Source organism: Sturnira hondurensis, unplaced genomic scaffold (genome assembly GCF_014824575.4).
Source record: "Sturnira hondurensis isolate 20B ecotype Veracruz unplaced genomic scaffold, ASM1482457v3 Scaffold0021143, whole genome shotgun sequence".
NCBI lineage: Eukaryota > Metazoa > Chordata > Mammalia > Chiroptera > Phyllostomidae > Sturnira > Sturnira hondurensis.
Genome location: NW_028093774.1, coordinates 8,226,348 through 8,249,990, shown reverse-complemented (window position 1 = coordinate 8,249,990; position 23,643 = coordinate 8,226,348). Strand labels below are relative to the sequence as shown.

The 23,643-nt window shown below is 53.5% G+C and overlaps 1 protein-coding gene across 4 annotated transcripts in view; it reads left to right on the top strand.

Moving 5' to 3' along the window:
- Positions 1 to 20,451, top strand: part of DGLUCY (D-glutamate cyclase) — a 44,055-nt gene extending 23,604 nt beyond the window's left edge. For 3 of the 4 annotated variants that reach the window (XM_037031487.1, XM_037031488.1, XM_037031486.1), the window contains 3 exons: positions 684 to 832; positions 7,479 to 7,598; positions 19,918 to 20,451. In XM_037031487.1, coding sequence (XP_036887382.1) covers positions 684 to 832; positions 7,479 to 7,598; positions 19,918 to 20,405 — 757 coding nt within the window. In that variant the 3' untranslated portion in view covers positions 20,406 to 20,451. Of the gene's footprint in view, positions 1 to 683; positions 833 to 7,478; positions 7,599 to 11,104; positions 11,257 to 19,917 lie in introns of all 4 variants that reach the window. The other variant, XM_037031489.1, reaches the window with a different exon arrangement.
- Positions 20,452 to 23,643: the final 3,192 nt, after the last annotated feature.

Genomic DNA, 23,643 nt, shown 5'->3' with positions numbered 1-23,643 from the left:
GCACTGAGTAGGTGCTTTATGCTGAGCGCCTCTCATGCACCTGCTCTCTTAACGCTTTCAACACGGTTAGGGACGACCACGTTGTCAGCTCACGTGACAGAATGCAGACAATGAGCCTGGAAAGGTTAAGCAACTTACCCAGACCCAGTGGCATGAGGACCTGCATGATCTGACTCTGCGGCCGGCATTTCTATCCCCTTGTCTCTCTGTCTCTTTCTGTCTCAAGAAGTTTATCTTGCGGTAGATTCGTTGGCCTAATATTTCCATTTCTTTTTGGTCTCTTTGTATCTGTAAACTGAACAGGATCTTGGAAGAGGGCAGCTGTGGGCCAATAGCAGCAGCCAACACCCAAACCCCTGGGCACTGGCTCCCCCACTGGTTAATGGAGGTCTGGGCAGGGCACCAGCATGGTCTGTGGTCATGACCCGGACCAACAGCCTTCCTGCTCTCGAAGCCTCTGACTCTAATAAATTGCTAAAGATTCCTCTATCAGTTCTTACCATGATCTGCTAACTTAGCCTCCAGCACAGGTCCCGGCACATAGTAGATGTTCAGCCCAGTTCTGTAGGAATGAAGGAATCAGAGAAAGGATGAAGCATCCTTCACACAAACACATGAGGGCAGGACTCTGCACCAGAGCAGGCACACTCTCCACGAGGCCCCGGTGCTCTTGCTTCTGGCAGATTCGGCCACCTGGTGGCGATAGAGCGCACAGGAAGGGCTGCCACTGGCAACTACTACAATGCGAGGAGAATGAACATCAAGCATTTGGTTGATCCTATTGACGATCTGTTCCTTGCAGCCCAGAAAATCCCTGGAATCTCATCAACCGGTAAGAAAGGGGCACTAGGAATTCCATGAGAACATCAGCACTGAGCGCCTGTCTATTGACTGTTGAACATGAACAGGAAGGAATTATATGGGGACCGTTGGTTTCCACTTCAGAGATGATCTTTCTTGATCATGGTCCCTACACACAACTACATCACCGTTCAGAAATCCAGCATTCCTGCAAGCAACAAAGGGAAATGCCATTTAACCTAGCATGTCCTATTTTCCCAACTTTAAAATATTCAAGTTAATAATAGGATAATAATAAGAAAACCAAGGCATGGCATATTGTTTTGGTCATGTAAGTGAATGTGCCCTGTGTACTATGCATCATTTTGTTATTGGCAAGACCTCGGTTCTTGTCTTCTTGAAGGAAAGAGTTTAGTCAAGAGACAAAGTGCAATAAAGCAAGCAGGGCAAAAGCTCTCAGAACAGAGAAATGGTGAAGGGCCGAGTACAGAAGAAACCACAGCAGAGCCCAGGCAGGGCTGCCTTAGCTCCCTGGGAAGTCAGAGAGCAGGGGGCTGTGGGGTGGGTTCAGGGGATCAACCTGGGGTGAGCTGCTGCTACCCACTGCTCCCCTGGTTGCATGTCTCAGGGGGTCCCTTAGGGCTTAGGACATGCCGCCTATTGGGAGAAGACGGGGAAGAGAAAGACACAGGCACACCCCCCAGAGGAAAGCACACCTGGTCCTTTGTCCTGAGGGCTTTTTTTTCTCTCTTGCAGGTGGGAATCTTAGGAGGAAGTCTCAGGGGAGGGTCACAGTAGAACATTTATCAGCTTTCCAAGTATGTCTTTTCAGGGTCGTGATCTGCAGTGATTAGTTGGCGCCAGGGCAGGGGGTCATTAGTCATTGCTGCAGGTCCTGAGGCTACTGTGGTGTCATTTGTCTGGTTTTGCTGGTTTTCTGGGCCTGGGGCTGAAGCGCAGCTGAAGCCTAGATGTTATTCTTAGAGAGGAAAAGTTAAGAGGTTTAAACCGAGTGACCAGCAATATGAAAGGTCAGGGAGGTCTAAACTGTGGGACCAGGGACACACTAGGGGAGGAAAGGTCCCCCCGGGGGTGAGGCCCTTGTCTTCCCAGACTTGTCTATTGCTAGGCACCCAGGGCTGTCTGCTTCGGTGACCATACATGGCCAGGTGTGCCGACTTCGCTCATGTCTGTCTGACTGCCAACAACAACCTTATGAAGCATATGCATTTTAAATATGTTAACTATCTGAGTAGGGCAGTATTTTGATTGCTAACAATATCATAGTGTGACCATTCGTGTAAAGCACAGAACTTCCTAGTTTTCAAAGAGGCTGCACGTTTCTTGCATTGTTGAGCCTTTTTAAAACCCTGTAGGGCAGACCAGGCAGGTATAGCGCATCCGAAACTAAGGCCTAGCGGGGCTTCCTGAGGCTACCCCGCCCACTGGTGTTGCTGGGCGAATCAGACTCCCAAGACCGTACCCAACAGGCTTTCCATGGAATCCGTGGATTTCTGAAAGGCTGCATGTAACTCCTACGGAGACCCAGCCTTCCTCCTCCCCAGGGTGGGGAGTGGTGGTCAGTAAGGCCTATTGGCCATTCTATGCTTATCTGTTCTCTCAAACACTCCACAGCACTTCCCCAACGCATTAGTCACCTTAGGCTTTTAAGGTTTTTGATGAGACGATAAAAGTCTTCCGGCTGAGTAGGAAATGTCTGCCAACCTGCCCTGGTCCTTCCCAGAAGAGGCTGCAGGGGTGGCGCCCACAGAGCAGTTGGCTTTGTGCTTCCCGTCTCTCTGGGCAGGGCAGGCCAAGGGCCTCGCAGAGGCGTCCAACCCGCGGCCTGTGGGCAGCACGTGGCTCAGGATGGCTGTGGGAGCAGCCGGAGGCTATGAATACGAACACAAAACCGTCAATTTACTTAAAACATTAAGAGATGTTTTGGTGATTACGTCGTGCAATGTATCACTGTGTGGCCCCAGACAACTTACCTTCTTCCACTGTGGCGCAGAGATGCCAAAAGGTTGGATACCCCTGACGAGGGCCTGGGGGGAGGATCCAGGACAGAAAAGGAAAGGGTCTCTGAGTTCACGCTGCACAGACCCCGCTCTGCGCAGACCCCCCAAGTGGGCTCCCAGAGACCCCAGATCAAGCAGGTGGATCTGACTATACCTTCACGGCCCTGCCTTCATGGACCTCTGCCCACCTCTCAGGGACTTGGGGGCTTAAGTGGTGCCTTCCCACAGCCCCCGCCCAGCAAGGCTACCCCTCAGATGTCCCCTCTCTCCTCTGCTCCGTGAACAGCCCGTTCCTCAGCTTCCCCAGGCAGCTGCCTTGTGTGCGTGTAGCACCGAAATGGAACCAAGACGCCACCGTGCATTGCTGTCCCTGACCTGCCCCTCTGGAGCTCGGCAAGGAAAAAAAGGCACAGCCGGGGTGAAATTTGAAAAATGCCAAAGAGCAGAGGCAGAAACAGACTAAATGCCAGTGCTAGGTGCTGCTATTGTTGCCCCTCATTCGGCGGGCTGTCCTGGACCTGGAAAACGGTGCTGAGAAAACCCCCCAGGGCGAGGACCTAGGGAATATGGCCACTCGCAACCGGCCGATTCTCCTGGCCGTGTCCAGGTCTCTGATGCCCGAGGCGGTCATCTCCAGTTCCCCTCCCCACCATCTTGCGATGAACACTGACCTCCGGTGAATTTCCCACGTACCCAAGTCTTAGAAACAGACGCAAATGCTGTCATGCAATTGTGCGAGAGAGACATAATGAAGTTTTAGTCAATGGGGACCGTGTGGGCCACGGTGGTCCCAGAAGACGATGGTGGAACTGAAAGATTCCTGTCACCTAATGACATCGCACCCGTCCTAATGCCGCAGAGCATTGTATTACTCCCAAGTTTGCGCCGATGCTGGCAGGAACACACCTGCAGCACTGCTGGAAGCACAGGCGTGTGGCCCGTGCAGTCATGTACAGGACATGCTACTTGTTTATGATCTTGAACGACTGTTACTGGTTTATATCGTTACTATGCTATGTCTTACTGTCACTTCAGAAGGCACTCTTTCCATATAAAAAGTTTGCTGTGAAGCGGAACGCCATGTGACACTGGCCACAGCCTCGTACGTCTCATGCTTATTGCGTCTCTGGATCGCATCACGTCCCCTTGTGCTTGATTTAATCTTGTGTTTGGATCATCCCAGCCCTAAGTGAACAAAATCGCTGCTCATGTTGCTGGTAAGAGGCCATGTTGAGTGACTGATGTAGCAACGTCACTGTAAGTGTCAAGGACTACGCAGGTGGAAACTCAGCAGTGGGCACTGCTCGCCTGCCAGGTGAGTCCCGTTCCACCAGAGCCATGACTGAGAAGAACAAGAACCAAGGGGCAGAAGCTGCGAAAGGGTCTGTGCCACCAAAGGCTATGAGCAGAACACAACTTCGAGAAGGGCCAAGATCAGACGTGGAGAAATTTCTAACGACCAGGATCACAGAGCAGACACAGCGGCATGTCCCTCCCAGCACCGTGACAATCGCGACCAAAGCAGAAAGTTTGTTTGCAATGCTGAAAGAAAAGGCTGGACCCGAGGACGGTGAATTTACTGTGAGCTCCAGGTGACCAAAATGGTTCGAGAACCATCACTCCTTGCATCACGTGAGAGCGAGTGGTGAGCGTGGGAGTGCTGAGCTGAGCAGTGTTTGGAAACTCTAGACAAGCTGACGGGGGGGGTGGGGGGGAGACTGCCTGCCAGAGCATATTCTCAATGTGGACGAAACCGCCCTATTCTGGAAACGGACACCAGAACGGACCTTCATCCACAAGGAGGCTGAGTCAAGGCCAGTTTCAGGGCTTTAAGGAGGAGACCACAGTCTTCCTTGTGGCGATGCTGCAGGCTACACGTTGAATCCCTTTGTGACGCGGCCAGGGAGAGCCCAGGCCTTCCAGCACACACCTGCCAGTGCACTGCAGGAGCAGTAGGAAGCCATGGATGACCCGGCTCCTCTTCCAAGATGCCCTCCTGAACTTCTCCATCAGCTAAATGTACGGGCGTGTTTAGAGAGGAACATACCTTTTACGATTTTGCTTATTGTTGGAAATGCTCCCAGACACCCTCCTTTTGCTGATGATCTTCATCCCCATATCAAAGTATTTCTCCCTCCAAACAGTCCCTCTTGGACCCAAACAATAGATTGAGGAGCTAGAGCAGCTTCTGATGGCCTCCTGCCTACGGAGGACCTCTGCCCGGGCTACTGCTGCGACCCAGGAAGACACCGACACAGTTCCGGAAGGGTGACAGCATCTGTGACAGCACCAAGAACCTTGCCTGGGGAGGGCTGATGTCACCAAGGAGTGTACGAATGGCATCTGGAAGAAGACAGTCTTGTCCATGACGTCAGAGGGTTTTCCAAGGATGTGGAGGTTGCAAACACCACCGAGGTTGTAGTTGAGGTGACAAATGACTTCAACCTGGCTGTGGTGCGGCTGGCCTTGAGGAGCCCCAGCGGTGGTTCCTGAGGAATTGACTGATGTGGCCGGAGTGGCTGGAACTGGAGCAGGAACACAGAGCTAAAGAAGCAAGGGAAAAGGAACCTGCAGAAGAAGGAAAAGAAGAAGAACCCCCAAGAAAATAAATAGTGAAGTGTTTCGCAGAAGCGTTTGCAGACCTCGACAAGTTCCTTAAAAGGTTTGCAAACATGGACCCCACCGATGAGCGGTTTTCACTAAAGGCCCGGAAGGTTCACGGTGCATTATCTGCTTACAAGCAAATCTACGATGGAAAAAAGGAACAAGCCAAGCCAACCACCTTGGACATATTTCAGAAAAGAGGGAGACCTCCTCAGAAAAGCCTCAGGCAGGTCCTTCAGGAGGTCATTCCAGACGGAGGCCTTGTCATCCCAGCAGAGGCCAGCTCCATGCACACTGTTGCCCCCGGTACCTCCCAGAGGGACCAGATGTGGAGCCAGAAGATGGGGGTATTGATGTGGACCCTGTGCAGACCTAGGCTGACGTGTGTGTCTGTGCCTTAGTTTTTAACCAAGTTTAGGAAGCAAAAATAAATTTAAAAAATAAAAAAATAGGAAACAGCCTATAGAATAAGGGTGTAAAGAAAGAAAATATTTTTGTACCATTGAACACTGTATGAGTGTTTTAAGCTAAGTAGTATTACAAAAGGGTCAAAAAATAAAAGCATTTGTAAAATTTGTAAAGTAAAAACATTATAATTACCTAACAAATGTATTACTGAAGAAAGAAAACTATTTTTAATACATTTAAGGTAGCCCAAGAGAACAGTGTCTGCAAAGTCTGCAGTCGCGTCCAGGGACGTCCTGGCCCTTCGCAGTCACTCCCACCCACTCCAGACTCACCCAGAGCAGCTTCCAGTGCTGCGGGCTCCGTCCGTGGTCAGTGCCCTGGACGGGTGCGCCTTTTTATCTTTAATGCCACGTTATACTCTATGTTTCCTATGTTCAGATACGAGAATACCATTGTGTTACAACTGCTCACTATTCCGTACACCAGCACGCTGCACAGGCTTGTAGCCTGGGGACGACGGCCGCACCTCAGAGCCCAGGGGCAGTGGGCCATTCGGTTTTGTGTCCATGCGCTCTGAGGTTCGCACAACGAGGTCACCTAATGACGTGGCTCTCCGAGTGCGTCCGTGTTAACTGATGCCTGGTTACACAACACTCTGAAGGCTCGGGAGGCCCAGAGGCCTGGCCCTGCTGCTGAGGAACTCAGACAAGCAGCTTAGACAGACAGTGATCTTGAGGCCGTTTCGTCCGTGTTCTACAGGCAGAGTCAGCGGATCTCTAATCTGCGGAATGCTCCAGAAACACCCGGCCCCGGAGACCGAATGGTGTGCTAGAGCACCACCTCAGAGGGGACAGGCTGCTGGGCTGGTCGGATTTTTCCATCGTGTTCCTGCAAGGGGGGTGGGGGGGCATGGTCTGTGGGTTATTTTTAGCCAGGTCACCTATTTTGAACACTATTAATTTCACCAATGGTTAAACAACTTCTAACATGTATCTATTCAAACACACGTAGTCCAGCATTTATTATGCTCATTAACGAATCCCCTGGTGCTGATGGACAGATTGCCCCCTTAGACCGTGGTCCCTTTCGGATGCTACCCAGCCACCCCCAGGCTCTGCGTTCCCATGAGGCCACCCCCCTCCCCTGTTGGTGTAGATCAAAATTAACCGACACACATGCATTTCATGTTCTTTAAACAGAAGCCTTGGAAGTAAGTTACAGAATTGACTTAAAAAAAACCCATACCAGTTCACTTCTGCCAGCAGAATGCCATCTGGTCCCACTAATGGGAACAGGGACTTGTGGCCCCTCCCTGGGCAAGAGCCGCTGACAAAAGGAGAGGAAGTTCCTCCCCACACCTGTGCCAACATAGAGGGCATGCCCTTCGTGACTAGAGAGAGAGAGACCCAGAAAGGAACATAGCCACGCTCTGGGGAGTGCCAAACTTCGACTCATTTGTAGCTAGAGAAGTTTCTAGAACACCTAAAGGAGAAGTACACCATCTCCTGGTTGTCTGGAATACATCCAGAGCCAACCCCAGTCCTTTCCCAGAAGCAGCAGGCACACGTGCAGTGGCGGCCCTGCCCCCAAACCTCCCGCCATTGGCCTCATCCTGTGCACTGACTCAGTTTGTCTTCCCTCCAGGGATTGGGGACGGAGGCAATGAGCTTGGGATGGGCAAAGTCAAGGAGGCCGTGAAGAGCCACATACGAAATGGGGATGTCATCGCCTGTGACGTGGAGGCTGACTTTGCTGTCATCGCTGGTGAGTGTTCTCGAAGGGCTGGCCAGTCGGGCCTGGCTGCCCAGGCAGATGGACCTGGCTTGGAGCCTGGCCAGCCAGAAACTCGTTATCCAAAAGACACAACGAACTCTTTAAAACTCCACAATAAGAAAACAAACAACCCCATTAAAAATGGGCAAAAGACCTAGAAGAGACGCCCACCAATGATGGAGAGAGGGCAAGTGAGAGCTGAAAGGATGTACATAGCCTGTGTCTCTGGCATCCACTCTCTATTCGCTTTCCAGGGTGCACACCCAGAAGAGGCGCAAGACACCCTCCCGAGTTTGCCTGCCGTTGGCAGATCCACCATCTGCCCGTCTCCTTTATCCTGGGGCCTGGGGTCGGAGGGGAAGGGAGCCCTCGGCAAATTTCTTTGGAAGTCGTCAGATTTCCTCAAGTTTATCTGCCACCCAGAAGGCAGGTTCTTTTATAATTGATCGGACCCCACGGGCTTGGCCACTGCATCACTGATGTGGTGACTTCAGCAGCAGGTCAAGTCCCCTAAAGAGAGGAGGTGATCCCGTGCGACAGTGGGGACAGGGTTGTTTGGAAGGAAAGCTTCGGATGAACATCTGTGTGTTTGGGGCTGAGAGGGATGAACAGGGGCCCCTCCAGCTGGCAGCTGCCAGACCTGAAGGCAGAGAGTTGCGTCTGTTCCGTCAGCTCGTGTCCATGAGAAAGACCAAGGGCTGGGGAGTCAGGCAGGCAGGCCGACAGCAGCTCTTATTTCCCAGCCTGGTTGGCCGCGCCCCAACAAGGGCTCTCTGTGAGGGTTAGGGGAAACCTCTGGAGGGTCCTGGGCTGGGCGCTCAGAGAGATTTGCTGCTTTTGTGGTGAGCTGGGGGCAACAGGCAGAGGGACCTCCCAGGAGAGTGAATCAGGAGGCACGGCAGCCCTGCTCGACTCCGTCCCCCTCCACCCCGGACCTCGGGGATGGAGCAGACTTGGCACAGGTCAGCGGCTTGTCACACCGGCTACAGTCAGGCCTGACAGGGTCCACTGGCCCTCGGTGCCCTGGCCCTAACGGGGTGCCCTCCTGTCCTCTTTGGGGCTGCATTCCAAGCCAGCATTGAGGTGACAGTGCGCAGTGGGACCCAGGTCACTGCACCCCAGGTCAGTGGCCCTGCATGTGGGCTCAAGCCCGGTCCCCTTTCCTGATGTCCTTGATCCCTACTCTGCACCCCAAGACCCACCCATGTAGGGCTAACACAGCCTGGGTTTAGTTGTTTTACCCCGCAAAGTAGATGTGACAACCATACTATAGACATTTTCAAAAGGCAGGTAGAAACGGGCGGTGGAAGGGGGCGGAAATCTCACCGTAACCATCAGCGTTGTCAGTTTTGCACATCAGCTTCCAATGCTCACGCCCAGTGCACACCCAGCGCACACCCACTTTATATCCTAGCCACCTGGTAGATGCGAACTTTAAGCACTTCTCTTTCCCTTTCACGTTACTTTGCAAATATGTTTTTTTAAGTTTTTTTTTAAAGATTTTATTTATTTATCTTTAGAGGGGAAGGGAAGGAAAGGAGAGAAATATCAATGTATGGTTGCCACTCATGAGTCCCCTGCTGGGAACTGGCCCGCAACCCAGGCATGTGCCCTGACTGGGAATTGAACCTCGATTGTTTGGTTTGCAGGCCCATGTTCAATCCACTGAGCTACACCAGCCAGGGCCGCAAATATGTTTTTATTTTCCACTCGCATAGAGGTTGAGTGTCGGCTCTCGAGTGGCACAATGGATATAGCCACCACTACCACGCTGCACACCTGAACGTGTATAAGATGGTCCATCCTATGTTGCATGGGGTTTTTTAACCACAGTTAACAATTAAAAAGATTTTTTTTAAAGAACATGGGCTCCGGAGGCAGCAGCCTGAGTTCACATCTCACACCCATCACTTACAAGCTGTATGACTTTAGGCAAGAGACTTAACCCCTCTGTGCCTGTTCCCCAGCTTTGTAAATGAAGGTTATAACACCCATGCCTCACAGGCTTATTATAAGGACTCCAGGAGCTAATCCATGAAAAGCGTTAGAACAGCGCCATGCCCGGCAAGCATTCAATCAAATCACGTTACTTTCTTCCATTGTCTATAAAGGACCATTGATGACAAGAATCACCGTTATGTTATGTCCCTCTAACAAAGGGAAGCCTGTCGTTTATAACCATAGAATGAAATTGACTACCAGGGGCACCTCAATTACAGAGATGTAAACAGCAAAAAATGGGCATCTCAGAAGCAGTGGAATACGGTATTATTATCATGTGATCTGCCCCATTACATTCTGACGCAGGTGCCTTCAGCGTCATGCCACCTGCCTTTGTACCCCATGGGTATTTGGGTTTTTCCTGCCTTCACCCTTCCTCTGGCAAATTCTACCCAGCCTGCAAGGCCCCTATTGAACGAGCCTTTTCTGTGCATCTTCTCCGAGTCAGTCGGAATGAGTGCCCTTCTCAGTGCCCCCCTAATCCTTTGGGAACATCTCGTTCACAGATTGTGCCACCCTGCCCAATGGCTGTGTGCCCAGTCCCTCTCTGCCCTGACTGGACGGTCCTCTTTCTTCTCCGATCCTCTTGCACCTAGAGCTTAGCGGGTCCTTTATCCATCCTTCTTCAACCAGGCCGAGAACTAACTCCAGCAGGTTTCAGAGAAGGGCCAGTGAGGTAGTCCCCCAAATGGGAAATAGCCCTTTGGGGCTGGCTGACCATGGAGGAAGGACAGGAGGCTGACTTGGGAGTCATCATCAAGAGCAGGAAGAGGTGCGATCACACGGCGTGATGGAGCTGGTACCTGCTCGGCCGAGGACAGGCTTCCATGCCACCCAAGGTCTCAGGGTAGCCATGCCACAAGGGGGCGTCCTGGAATGGCTTCCTCTTTCACCGCCTGGATCGTTTTCTCTGATGGTCATTAACAGTACATAACCCAGATGGTTTAGAGCAAAGCTTCTCAAACTTGAACTTGAATCAGAATCTCGTGGAAGGCTTGGTAAAACCCAGCTTGCTCCCCACTCTCCCACTGAGTTTCTGGTTGAGTAGCCCAGGTCGGGCTACAACCCAAGGATGTGTGTTTCCAGTGAGGTCCAGGTGCCACTGCCGCCACTGGTCTGGGGCCACTCTTGAGACGCGTTCTGATGCTTAGAGGCAGGGTGATGGGGGACCGCATGACCTTTCCGGGTCTGTGCTGAAACCTTCTTTTGGTCTAGGTGTTTCTAACTGGGGAGGCTATGCCTTGGCCTGTGCTCTGTACATCCTGAACTCATGTGAGGTCCATGGACGTTACCTGAGGAGGGCCACTGGGCCCCCCACAGCACCCGGGCAGCAGAACTGGANACAACCCAAGGATGTGTGTTTCCAGTGAGGTCCAGGTGCCACTGCGGCCACTGGTCTGGGGCCACTCTTGAGACGCGTTCTGATGCTTAGAGGCAGGGTGATGGGGGACCGCATGACCTTTCCGGGTCTGTGCTGAAACCTTCTTTTGGTCTAGGTGTTTCTAACTGGGGAGGCTATGCCTTGGCCTGTGCTCTGTACATCCTGAACTCGTGTGAGGTCCATGGACGTTACCTGAGGAGGGCCACTGGGCCCCCCACAGCACCCGGGCAACAGAACTGGACTGAGGTGCTCCCATCCATCGACAAGGTAACACCCCCCCACCGGCCACTGCGTGCAAGTGACTTCCCCCTGGGCGAGGAGCTGGCCTGCTGCTCTGGGCCATGAGCCCACGGGCCAGCACCAATGCACGTCCACGGCCCGAGGCAGAACTTAGAAGCAAAGGTGTCCCAGCTGCACTGGTGGGGTGACCTCTGACCTACTCATGATCCTAAATTGTTATGGCAGACCTGATCCCAAAGACCATTTTCCTCCTAGGTTGACTTGAGGCCAGTTGCTTAACCTCTCTGAGCCTCATTTCCTTCATCCCTACACCGGGGGCTAGCAGCATCGCTGGGTGAGCTGGATGCACAGGCAGACCTCGGAGATGTTTCGGTTTCAGGTCAGGCTGCCGCAGTAAAGCAGGTGCCGCAGTAAGGTGAGCCGTGATCTTCTGACTGGAGGGCCTTGCCTTCAGTTTGTGAACAAACACAACATCTCTGAGGGTGCAAGGAGGTGAAGCGCAACAGAACAAGGTGTGCCTGCAGCTGTGGGTGTCCCCATTGTCCCCTTCCAAGGTTTACCATCCAGCCAAGACACTAAAACCTCAGGTGGGATGGGACCATTAGCCACCCCATAACATGCTAAGGTTGGGGGGACTGGGGTGGGGAGAGGATCTTGGGGGTTGGAGGCTGAACAGAATGAACTCAGCAGAAGGCGAGGCACCTCGGAAAGGAGGCGTGGTGGAAACAAGAACCTGGGCGAGGAAGATGAGCTCAGTGCTGGGGTGGGGAGGGCAGGGGGTGCGCTGGAGGGGAGGGGGCTTCTGAGCCCAGGGTCTGCAAAGTGGGGCCTAGGGGTTCTTTGAAATGCTTTGTGAGATTGTTCCATACCTGAATCTTTCTGGGCAAGAATCTGTGGTTTCACTGGATTCTCCAAATAGTGTGGGGTCATTATCAGCCCCAGGGCAGACAGCGATCACGTTTGCTGGATCCAGGAAACTCTGCCTTCCTCACGGAGAGTCCCACTGAGAAGTGATAGGGAGCGTGCAAGGGCTTCGAGCAAGGGAATGGGGCCCCCCTGGGTGACTTTTGCGTGAGCCCGTCCGGCTGACTGCAGGGCCAGCTGCCTGAAGGGCTGTGTGCAGTCAGGGCACTCGGCAGTGGACCAGTGCTGAAGGGGCGGGCACCGCACATATGTGGATGGACATTTGACCTCTGTGGCCTCACACAGACAGTGGGGAAAATGCTGGAGAGAGGTCAGCCCTGGGCACGGAGCCGGCAATTCTACCCCAGAGCCTGAGCTGGTTGGAGACTCTGCCACCTTCCTCCGGCTCAGTTCCCAGGCTCTCCTGGAGCAGGCCCTGCCCCAGTGACTCTGATTCCAGCCCCAGTCCACGTCTCCTGGTGTGCCAAGCAGGTCCAGGGAACCCACCCAGGAAAGAAATTGGGGGTGCCTCAGCCTCCAAAGGGCACCTTCTGTGGGAATTTTTTTGCCCTTCTTTCTCCCCTTTATTCCCCTGCTCCATGTACCCCTGCTCCCACCATCATTCCCCCACCTTAGTTCATGTCCATGGGTCATACATACAAGTTCTTTGACTTCTCCATTTCCCATACTACTCCTAACCTCCCCCTGTCTATTTTGTAGCTACCATTTATGCTTCTTATTCCCTGTATCTTTTTCCCCATTCTTCCCCTGAGTCCCCCTGCTAATAACCCTCCATGTGATCTCCATTTATGTGAATCTGTTCCTGTTCTAGTTGTTTGCTTAGTTTGTTTTTTGTTTTGTTTTTGTTTTTTTTTAGGTTTGATTATTGATAGTTATGAGTTTATTATTTTACTATTTGTATTTTTATCTTCTTTTTCTTAGTCATATCATTTCATATAACAAGGGCTTGGTGATGATGAACTCCTTGAACTTGACTTTATCTGGGAAGCACTTTATTTGCCTTTCATTCTAAATGATAGCTTTGCTGGGTAGAGTAATCTCGGATGTAAGTCCTTGCCTTTCATGACTTTGAATACTTCTTTCTAGATCCTTCATGTCTGGAAGGGTTCTTTTGAGAAATATGCTGATATCCTTATGAGCACTCTTTTGTAGGTAACTCTCTCCTTTCTTCTTGCAGCTTTTAAGATTCTCTCCATATCTTTAATCTTGGGTAATGTAATGATGATGTGCCTTGGGTCCAACTTTTTTGGGACTCTCTGAGCTTCCTGGACTTCCTGGAAGTCTATTTCTTTTGCCACATTGGAGAAGTTCTCCTTCATTGTTTTCCAATAAGTTTTCAATGTCTTGCTCTTCCTCTTCTCCTTCTGGCACCTCTATGAATCAGATGTTACAATATTTAAAGTTGTCCTGGAGGTTCCTAAGCCTCTCCTCATTTTTCTAAATTCTTATTTTTTCATTCTGTTCTGGTTGAATGTTTATTTCTTCCTTCTGCTCCAAACCATTGATTTGAATCCCAGCTTCCTTCCCATCGCTAGTGGTTCCCTGTACATTTTCTTTTACTTTCCTTTTCATAGCCTTTACTCTTTCCTTTATTTTGCGACCATACGCAACCATTTCTCCGAGCATCCTGATCACCAGTATTTTGAACTGTGCATCTGTTGGGTTGGCTATTTCTTTCTCACTTAGTTGTATTTTTTCTGGAGCTTTGATCTGTTTTTTCATTTTGAGTCATTTTTCTTTTTTGTCTTGGTGTGCCTGTTATGTAGTAAGGAGTGGAGCCTTGGGTATTCACCAGGGTGGGGAAACCCACGTCATTGCATTGTGACTCTGTATGTGGGGGAGGGTCTGAGAGGGAACAACACCACTTATTCAGCCCTCTGCCAGGTTTCAGTTACTTCCTCCACTACCCAAAAGGAAATTGGGCCTTTCTGGTGCTGATTCCCGAGTGGGTGCATTTGTGTATGTTCTGGGACCCTGTGGGTCTCTCCAATGAACTCTTCTGTGAGGCTGGGAGTTTCTCCCGCTGCCGCCTCAACCCCCACAGGTGTTTTCAGTCAGAGGTTTGAGGCTTCCCCCCCCTCACTGCAACCCTGGGTTGTGCGGTTAGTCTTGCTCTCTAGTTGTTCCTCCCAGTTTATCTGCATGCAAATATGGAGCTACTGGTCTGCCAGCCGCCACCTTGCCACAAGTCCTCTCTGCCCCAGCTGCCTGTCTCTGCCACTCCTACCTGTCTGGATGAATGTTTCTTCTTGACAGTCTTGGTTGTTGGACTTCCATACAGTTCAATTTTCTGACAGCTCTGGTTATTTTTGCTTTTTAAATTTCTTGTTGTTCTTCTTTTGATTGTGTGAGGAGGCAAAGTATATCTACCTATACCTCCATCTTGACCAGAAGTCTCTCTCTGTGGGAATTTTCCAGAGTAATTTGGATCATGGGAAAATGGGGCCAAAGCCCTGAGTTTACACCTCAATCCCAGGTCAGAAGTAACTTCACCTGTGAGATGCCAGTTTCACCTGAGGACAGGCAGGAGGGAGGATGGGTGGGCTGGACATGCCTTGAGAAACAATGGAAGGAGCTGGGGTGTTTGCCCTGGAGGAGAAGAGACTGGGGGGTCACACACCCACATGGCTTCCCAGGGGAGGGGGACAGGCAGAAAGCAGATCAAAGGCAGCAGTTATAAGAGCAGACTCTGGTCCAATGTAAGAAGAACTTGTTCATCTCAGAGCTGCCCCGCTCTGTGAGGAGGGAGCTTTCAGACGTAGGGCCCAGGTCAGGGTGTAGGGAGAGGTTTTTCCTGCTGTGTCAGGCTGCCCCCTGACCCCGAGGCCTTGCCCAGTCAGTCCGAGACCGTCTCACAGCACTTATGGCTTCACTTTCCCAGTCTTGTCCCCTCAAAGGCATAGATTCCTAAATGTTAAAGAAAAAAAATCAAACCTTCTGGAAGCCAGGAACCAGGTCTCTTGTTATCTGCTTTCCCGACAATCAGTAGAGGGAAACATGGTGCTGAGTAAATCCTTGTTGGATCCATGGGTGGGTGGGTGGGTGGGTTGATGGGCGGATGAAGGATGGGTGGATGGGTAGACGGGTAGCTGGTTGGATGGGTAGGTGGGTGGGTGGGTGGATGAACTGATGGATGGATGGGTGGGTGGATGGAATGATGGATGGATGGGTGGGTGGGTGGATGGAATGATGGATGGATGGGTGGGTGGATGGGTAGGTGGATGGGAAAGTGAATGAATGAAAGCTTTATTAGAACAGTGGTTCTCAAACTATAAAAGCATCAGAATCACCTCATAGGTTGTTAAACCAGGGTGTGCGGGGCCCACCCCAGGGTTCCCGACTCCGGAGGTCTGAGGTGGGCTGGAGAATCCAAGTCTCCGACAGGTTTCCCGGTGATGCTGCTGCTGCTGCTGCAGGGACCGCCGTTGGGGACTCTGGGATAGAAGGGGGTCGGTTTCCAGTGTCCTGGGCAAGGGTTGGTCTGGGGAAGACAGTCTGAGGCAGGCAGTTCCTCAGCGGAAGCAGCCGCCGAAATGGAGCACCCAGGGCTCTCACTTCCTCTTTTCTGTCTCCCTCCATCGTCTTGTACCCTTTCTGATCCCCTTTTCCTTCTGCCCGTCTCTCCCTCTGCTTATACCTCCCACCTAAACCCTCAGCGCTGTCTCTCTCCAACACCTGCCTGCACTGGCCATGAGGCCCCAACGGGGGAGGTGGCTTGCCCGGCACCACCCAGCTAAGAGGAAGAGCTGAGGTCTGGGCCCGGGTGTCTCTAACTGCGTACTCTCTGGGCTCCTCCCAACACAGCCCAGAAGGCTCCCTGTTCCTGGGAAAGGCGTCGTCGGTTCCTGGTAATGCCGGGCTGCCATGCGGGGTGGGAGGGAGAGCTGGGCTCCAGGGTAGAAGGGATGTTTTCTGGGGAAATGGTCTGGCCCAGAGGGACCCCGAGGGCCTCTGCTTTCTTGGCACTTCTTGGATCTGAAGTGGAAAAAAAAAAACCCACTCGGGGTGCTGCCTCACACATGATTTCTGATTCACGCCGACATAAAAGCATGAACCCAGCCCAACACATGCACACAGCTCAAACACTCAACCCCGGGGATGGAAAACCCTCCTTCTGAGGTTCCACCCAGTTGTTCAAAAATGTATGAATAATTTCCTTGTAAAGAAAATTGAAAAGGAACGTGTTTTTAAAAATTTATTTAATTGTTGTTCAAGTACAGTTTTCTGTTTTTCACTCCCACCCCAGCCCACCCCCCAGCCCTCCCCACCTCCCTCCCATTTCCACCCCCCTTAGTTTTTGCCCATGTATCTTTTATACTAGTTCCTGTAAACCCTTCCCCTTTTCCCCTGAAATTAAAGGGAACATTTTTAAAGCAAAAGTACAAACATATGTTTGTTGAGCCCCTTCTTTGGGTCAGGCCTGGGGCTTGCCCAGTGAGACAGTGAGGGGTCAGACTGGCCCCTGGGCAGGGAACTCAGGATTCACAGGGGAAACAACACACAAAAGGTAGTTTCAGGAGACAGGTTGGAAATGGCACAGCAAGATTCTAGGGGACACAAGGAACGGGCACTCAGAGAGCTCAAGGAAGGCTGCCTGGAGGAGGTGGCACTCAACTGGATCTTAGAGGAAGAGCAGGATATTAGTAGTCAGGTGAGGAGGGAGGGAAGGGCCTTCTGGGCAGCAGGAAGGTGCAGGGACATGAGGTGGTACAGTGTTTAGGAGAATGACTACAACGGTCATACTGGAGTTCAGTGGGTCACTTCCTGGGAGTCCCTGGGTCACAGGAGATGCTGGGCAGAGCTGTGGCCTGAGATGGTGGCAAAGCCTGATTGGTTAGGAGCAGAGGAATGTCCTTCAGCTCTGCTCTGTGAGTTGGGCCTTCCATATTGGGGGCAGTCTGGTCACAGCTGTAATGGGAGGGGGCACCATGCTGAGGAGCCCAGGGAGCCACACCCTGCCCACCCTGGCTGCTGGCTGTGCCCTGGGCTGTACTGGAAGGCAGAACAAATAGCTGCAGAGCATTCCTCAGACCTTTGCAGGGACCAGGAGCCAACTGGTGACAATTTACGGGAGGGACTAAGGAAGGATGGATGGATGGAAGGAAGGATGGAGGGAGGGACTGTTGGCTTGCCGGCTGGCTGGGTGGATGAACAGATGGACAGATGGGGGAGTGGATAACGGATGGATGGATGACACAGAAGGACAGGGACATGGCCTCTGGCTTCCCCCTGGGCTCCCATCCTCTTCCACACTTTCATCTCACTCCGCTGTTTAAGTAACCTTTTTATGAGGTACAACTGGCCTAACCCACAGAATCCCTCACTGGACGGTGTCACCACCACCAAGGCCACATGCAGAACAGCTCCAGCTCCCCAGGGAGCCCCTTTCTCCCAATTTGTTTTGTTTTTATCCTCACCTGAGGATAAACAATTTTCATTGCCTTTGGAGACAGAGAGAGAGAGAGAGAGAGAAACATTGATCAGTTGCTTTCTTGTATGGGCCCCGACCGGGGATCGAATCTATAACCTGGATATGTGTCTGACCAGGAATTGAACCCATGACCTTTCGGTCTATGGGAGGACACTCAAACCAACTGAGCCACACGGGACATGGCCCCCCCACTGTGAATAGCAACATCACCTAATTGTGACCACCATTGTTCCCCCGCCCCCGGGGAGGCGGGGAATCCACAGTGACTAGCCACATTCAACTGGAGGTCACCTGGGACCTCTTTCCCCATCCCCAGGGAACAAGGCCCCAAGCCCTGTCCCCTCTGCCTCTCTTCTGCCCACCGTCCCTCCTCTGCTCCCTGCCTGAGCCCGATGCTCTGCCTCTAGACGCCCTGCCTCCAGTCCCTCCCTGGTCAGTTCTGTTCCCCACCCCCAGCTCACCTCTGGAAGGTGGTGATTCCTGGGAAATTCTCGGGCAGTCACTGGTGACCCAGCTGACCCCTGGGGATCTCAGAGGCCAAGTGCCAGCCGGTTCCTGGGGCTTGGTTAGTGCACCCTGAGGACCACTAGGCCTTCCCTGGACCCCGAAGGATACAGATGCTGGGGGCAGGCAGCAAGCTGGGAGGAAATGGCCCAATGGCTCCAGAAGCAGTCCCCCCAAAGGGAGGATGTGAGCCAGTGAGAAGACAAATGGGAAAAAAGCCCGAACAAAGGGCAGGAAATGCCATTCTGGGTTGGGTGGCCCCTGGAGGGGGCTGCTGGGTCAACAGCTCTTTGGAAATGCTCTTGGCCCCCCTCCCACCGTGGGTCCCTGGGCAGAGCAGGAATGCTGGTTCTCTAGCCAGCCGGGCACAGAGGCACTTCCCCATTTGCCAATGCTTTCTCCATTGTTTTGAAAAGTTTTCAGCGATGAGTGCTTCTCACTGCCCCTTGTTTGGCTCATTTCTGATCTTTTGTCAGCTGTGGTCCTAGCTGCCCCTCCTCCTGAACAGGATTCCATGGGTCTCTCCAGGGAAGGGGTTGGGTGCCCTGCCCTGTGCTGTGGGCCCTGTGGCGGACTGTGCCTGCCTGAGCACTCATCCATCCAGACTGGGACCCCCTTGGGCCGGGACCCCGCCTCCATCACCACTGTCTCACTGGTTCAGGGCCTGGCACACTGCAGGTTCCCAATAAAACTTCGACAGGTGCCTGAATGAGTCAGCAATGCCTGAGCAGGAAGGTGGGAGGCCTTCTCAGACCTCTCACGTCTTCCTGTTCTCGGTGCCTTGGTCCCCTGGTCTCATCCCCTCCTTACTTTAGTGGAGGAGGAAGAGGGGGGAGAGCGGGGAGATGACTTTGACTTCTTCCCCACTGGCACTGTTCTCTCTCTGTTTCTCTATGTAAGACCCACCTTCCTCAGGGGGACTAGGCTCTTCAGCTGGCACAGACACATTGGTGGCTCAGACAAGTGGAGGGGAAGAGAAGGAGGAGAATCACGTCCCTCAGGAAGGCTCTGGGCTGCAGGCCAGGAACCCTGTCCTGCCAGTGAAAATCAGCCTCATTTTGTGATCACCCACTGTGTGCTGAGGACCCTGCTAGGTGCTTTGCTTGCATCATCTCATTTAATCCTCACAATAGCCCTCTAGAGGTGGCAGCATTGTCATCATCAACCTCCCCACCAGACAGATGAGAAGGCACAGATGAGGTTAAAACTTCAGCCAGGAAAGACGAGGGTCCATTCTGATCCCGAACCACTCTGCCTGTTGGGCCCTGGGCTGCGGCGTCAGGAGGGGCCTGCAGTTTTTCAATGGCCCGGCTTGCTCCAGAAGCTTCTGGAAGGCGACAGCAACAGGACTTGACCCGTGCCCCCCAGGGGCTAACCATGGGCTCTCAGGAAGAATGGGGGCCTTCCTGGCACAAAGGCCGGGGGCAGGGAACCCGGAGCTGGCCAGAGCCAGGTTGGCAGGACGGAGCCCCCGCGGCACCTGCGGAAGGAGTGAATCTTTAGTGTTTGCTAAGAAGATGTAGGTTTTCATAAAAGCTTATTATTTGGTTACATGAAGGTAACTGGCAGAGGAAACAGCCCAAACTACCCAGAGCGGCCCCTTCCAGACGGCGGGTTCGGGGCCTGCGGGAGAGCGACGGAGCCTGATGCTGTAGGCCCCCGCTGTTGTTCATTATGAGTCTCCCAGTGGCTGTGGCATTTTTAACCCACACTTGATTGTTCAGAAAGAGGCCATGTCAAGTCCAGTGCTCTTCCTCCACTTCCGTGTATGTACGGCTTTCTCTGTCCTCCCCCCTCTCGCCTTCCCCCTCTGCCTCCTTGTGTTCCAGGAAGAAAAAATGCTGGGCATCCTGGTGCGGCACAAACTCCGCAGCGGCGTCTCGGGCAACGTGGGCATGGAGGGGGATGGGCTGCCCTTCCACGGCACCCACGCCCAGATGATCCAGAAGCTGTTGGATGTCACCACGGCACACGTGTGACTCTCCCTGTTACATGCGTGTGGCCACGTCTGGGGAGGAGCCCTTGCGGGCCCAGCTTCTTCCTGCGGCCGCCTGCCCACAGATGCGGCCCTGGGAGAGCTGGGCTGGGCACTTCCTGCCCGCGCCCTGGGAGGGGCAGTGTGGCTGGACCAAGGCACCGTTCCTCTGGGGTTTCCAGTTTCCGACGTTGTTTGAAGGTGCCGGAGGCAATGGCTTCAACCCTCCTGCACCCTGGCTTCTTCCGGCCACCCTTGTGGTGCGCTCGGAGAGTCTTCTACCCGCCCCCGACGGAGACTGAGGCGTGGGCGTCACCAGGCCGGGAACAGCCCCCAGGCTAATGATGAAGTAGTAAAATGCACACACGTGTGGTGTATGTTCATGAAACTCTGCGGCTTTACTAAAGGTTTTCTCAGCACCATGACTAACAAAATATCTATAAGTCTGACATGCTCTCTTTTTCCAATAGCATTTTGTTTACTTAGGCTGAAGATCCCTCCACCTCACATTTACCATCCTGGCCTCCCCTCCTCCCCTCGCCTACCTCCACCCCCACCCCTCCCAAACCCCCACCTCGGAGCCTGACACTTCTTCCCCTCCTCCTCCTCTGCTCCCCCTCAGCCTGGGGCCTGCAGAGGGGGGCATGCCTGCTCCAGGAACCGGGGGCTGCACCAGGGGTGATTGGGACTTCGGCCGCCCACAGAGGCCCCCTGGGCAGCTCTGGCCGGCCTGTCCTTGCCTCCTTCCAGCCTCCCACCGCACGCTTCCCGACGGCATCAGAAGCAGAGCCACACACTGCATCCCATCCCGTGCACGCACTGGCCAGTCCGCCAGTATCTCACGCTGGCTCACCCAGGGGCTGGCCCTGCTTCCCAGCTAGGGCCCCGTGTGCTTCTGGAGCCTGCTTAGTTTTCTTGAACACGTCTCGTTCGATTCTTAAACGGGCACTTGTTGTAAGGTACGGAGCACGTGCTGTAGATACAGTCGGCAGCAAAGACCAAGTGCAGAGTGGATCCACCTGGGTTAACTCCCCATGCTCCCTGTGTGGGGTGTGGGGAAGCCCCTGGCAGACCTGGCCGGGGTGGGCAATGTCCAGGCCTCCCTCTGTCATGGCAGCGGAGAGTTCCCACCTGTGGTCTGTGCTCCCACCGCCATGGCCTCAGAGCCGGTGCGCTCATCCCCATGAGCACACAGTCCCTCCATCTGCAGCGTGTCATAGCTCCCTGAACTGCCTCTGCCCTCCGCTTCCCTGGCCAGGCCTCTTCCAATTACACTTTTTGCCCCTGGGTTGAGACTGCCGAGCTCCAGGTAACGGGGGAATCTGATTGAGAGTGTCCCGGCATTTTTGACTTCTTGACGACTAGGTGAGAGAAAAAACATCGCTCTGGTGAAGCTTCTAGCTCTTGTCTGACTCAGATTCTGGGGAGAGACACTAATGTGCCTTTGGTTTTGCAGCAGTAAGAGCAGAATTCTGTGCCAGCGTGGGGAAGTCTAGGCATGCCCACGAAACAGGTTATCTCCTGGGGAGAAGATTAAGCTGTTCGGGGGGGAAAAGGCTGACACTGGGGTGGAGCCCAGGGAAGCCTGAGAGTGTGGGTGCCAGCTCCGGAGCGAGGCATCCAAGGGCAGGCCCATCCATGGCCCCGCAGCAGAGGCCGAGGGGCAGGGGAAGGCCAGGAGGAGACGCCTTGGCTGGGCCCTGCCCCGGGAGCACCAGAGCTCTGAGTTCTAGGATCCAGTTTCAGCGTTTTTCCGTAATGTGATTCCTGCTCAAGGCTTCAGTAAAGTTTTGTTCAGGTTTGTCCTGGTCTTGGCTATGCTTCGGGAAGGGACTGTGTCCATGTGTGGAGTTGTGTGGCAGCAACTTGGAGAAGCTGGTTACGGGAGGGCAAGAGGTGACCCTGTCCTTGCATGGTGGGATTGGAGATGGGGCGGAGCACCTGCCAGTATGGACTCAGGGGCACGTGAGCATTTCTGGGCATCTCCAGGAATGTTGGGTGGGGGTGGGGGGTTCCTGGGAAACAGAGCCTGGGGATGCTCTGTGGGTGACCTTGAGTACATGGAGGTGCATGCACCCCGCAGCGCCTGCAAGTGGGACTCGAAGGCAAGCAAGCCAGCTATGGGGGCCAGGGCTCCTTGGCTCCCCCACTCAGCAGGCTGGGTATTCCCTGGGGTCATTCCCTGCCTCTCACTGCACAGGGCCTGCCAACCGCCAGCCCCACCTAGTCCAAACCCCTCATTTGCTACTTCCCGCCCATTCCGTGTGGGTTCCACCAGCTCCGCAGAGAGGTCATACTCTGAGATTCAAGACCACCGCCCTAGGCAGGACGGAGAAGACGTGGCCTAAACGCAGTCCCAGTGAACTCAGTCTGCGTCGGTGATGGGATGTGCTGGCCAGAGAAGCCCACGCATCAACAGCAGCACAGTGAGGTGGGCAAATGGTCCCCTTCCGATCTAGGTCCGGCAGACTCAGTCTCACTTCAGACCCAAGCATCACACTGGAAGTGGCAGGTTCTGTTCAGATGAGGCAGGGGAAGGTGAGCGTTTAAAACCTGTCAGGGGGAGGCGGCTCAGAGTGGGAAAAGCGGTCCCACTCGGGCTCATTGGGAGTTCAAATTTTCTTCCCAGCTTTGGGTGGGAGTGGTGTCCTTGGTGCTAGCTGTTGCAAAACTGGACCATGGTTATGGGGGACATACAGGAAATCACTCACTGGTTCCCATGACTTTTGCAGCACAAACCAGTGCTGATACCCAGTGTCTGACCTCAGAGCGCCCTTCTGATAGGTATTGAATTAAAGCAAATGGACTCGAAATCCCATCATGTATGTCCCCAGAGCACAGGGCACTGCTGTGGCCCCAGGGACATAGTGATCAAAGACCACTGTCCTGCCAGATGAATTCCTGGAGACTGAGTGATCCCCAGCTGCAAAAAGCAGTTTCTTTCTGAAAGGCTCTGGCCCTCCCGTGGCTGGGCCAGTGAGAGGAGAGCAGCGGACGGGGACAGACTCGGCCCTGAAAATTCCTCCCACCCTTGTCGGTCAATGCACAGACCTCTGTGTATAAACAGGAAGGTGAGCCTCATCTGGCTCAGCAACGTTGGTGAGTTACACAGCAATCTGCTGCCTTCTGCCCAAACCAGATGGACCCTTCCCCCCGTCCCCGTTCTCGCATGAGAGAAGTCTCAAACCCCAGTCATGTCCTTCCTCAGTTTGTTTGGAAGAAGGACAGCTCCTCCAAAACATTTCAGGGCTCTGGGAATCTGACCCAGAGAGGCATGAAGTGACTAAAACTGAATTTACATTTAATGAGATGCAATTAATCCGCAGTCATAAACATGGAGCCGGCGACTAGCAAGAAGATGCTCCAGCGGGGGGTCAGCAGATGTCAACCTCCCTGGACCGCAGCCACGCTGCGAAGACCACCCTGGGAGGTGACCGAGACAGGCCTTTCGGCCTCACTGACCTTCCCCAGGGAGGGAGGACGGTCTGATGGAGGCCCCACTCACGACAGGCCGGAGTTCTCGGGGTCACAGAAGGGGTCGTGTGTCAGGGGCAGAAAGAGTGATGTTCTCCAAACCACA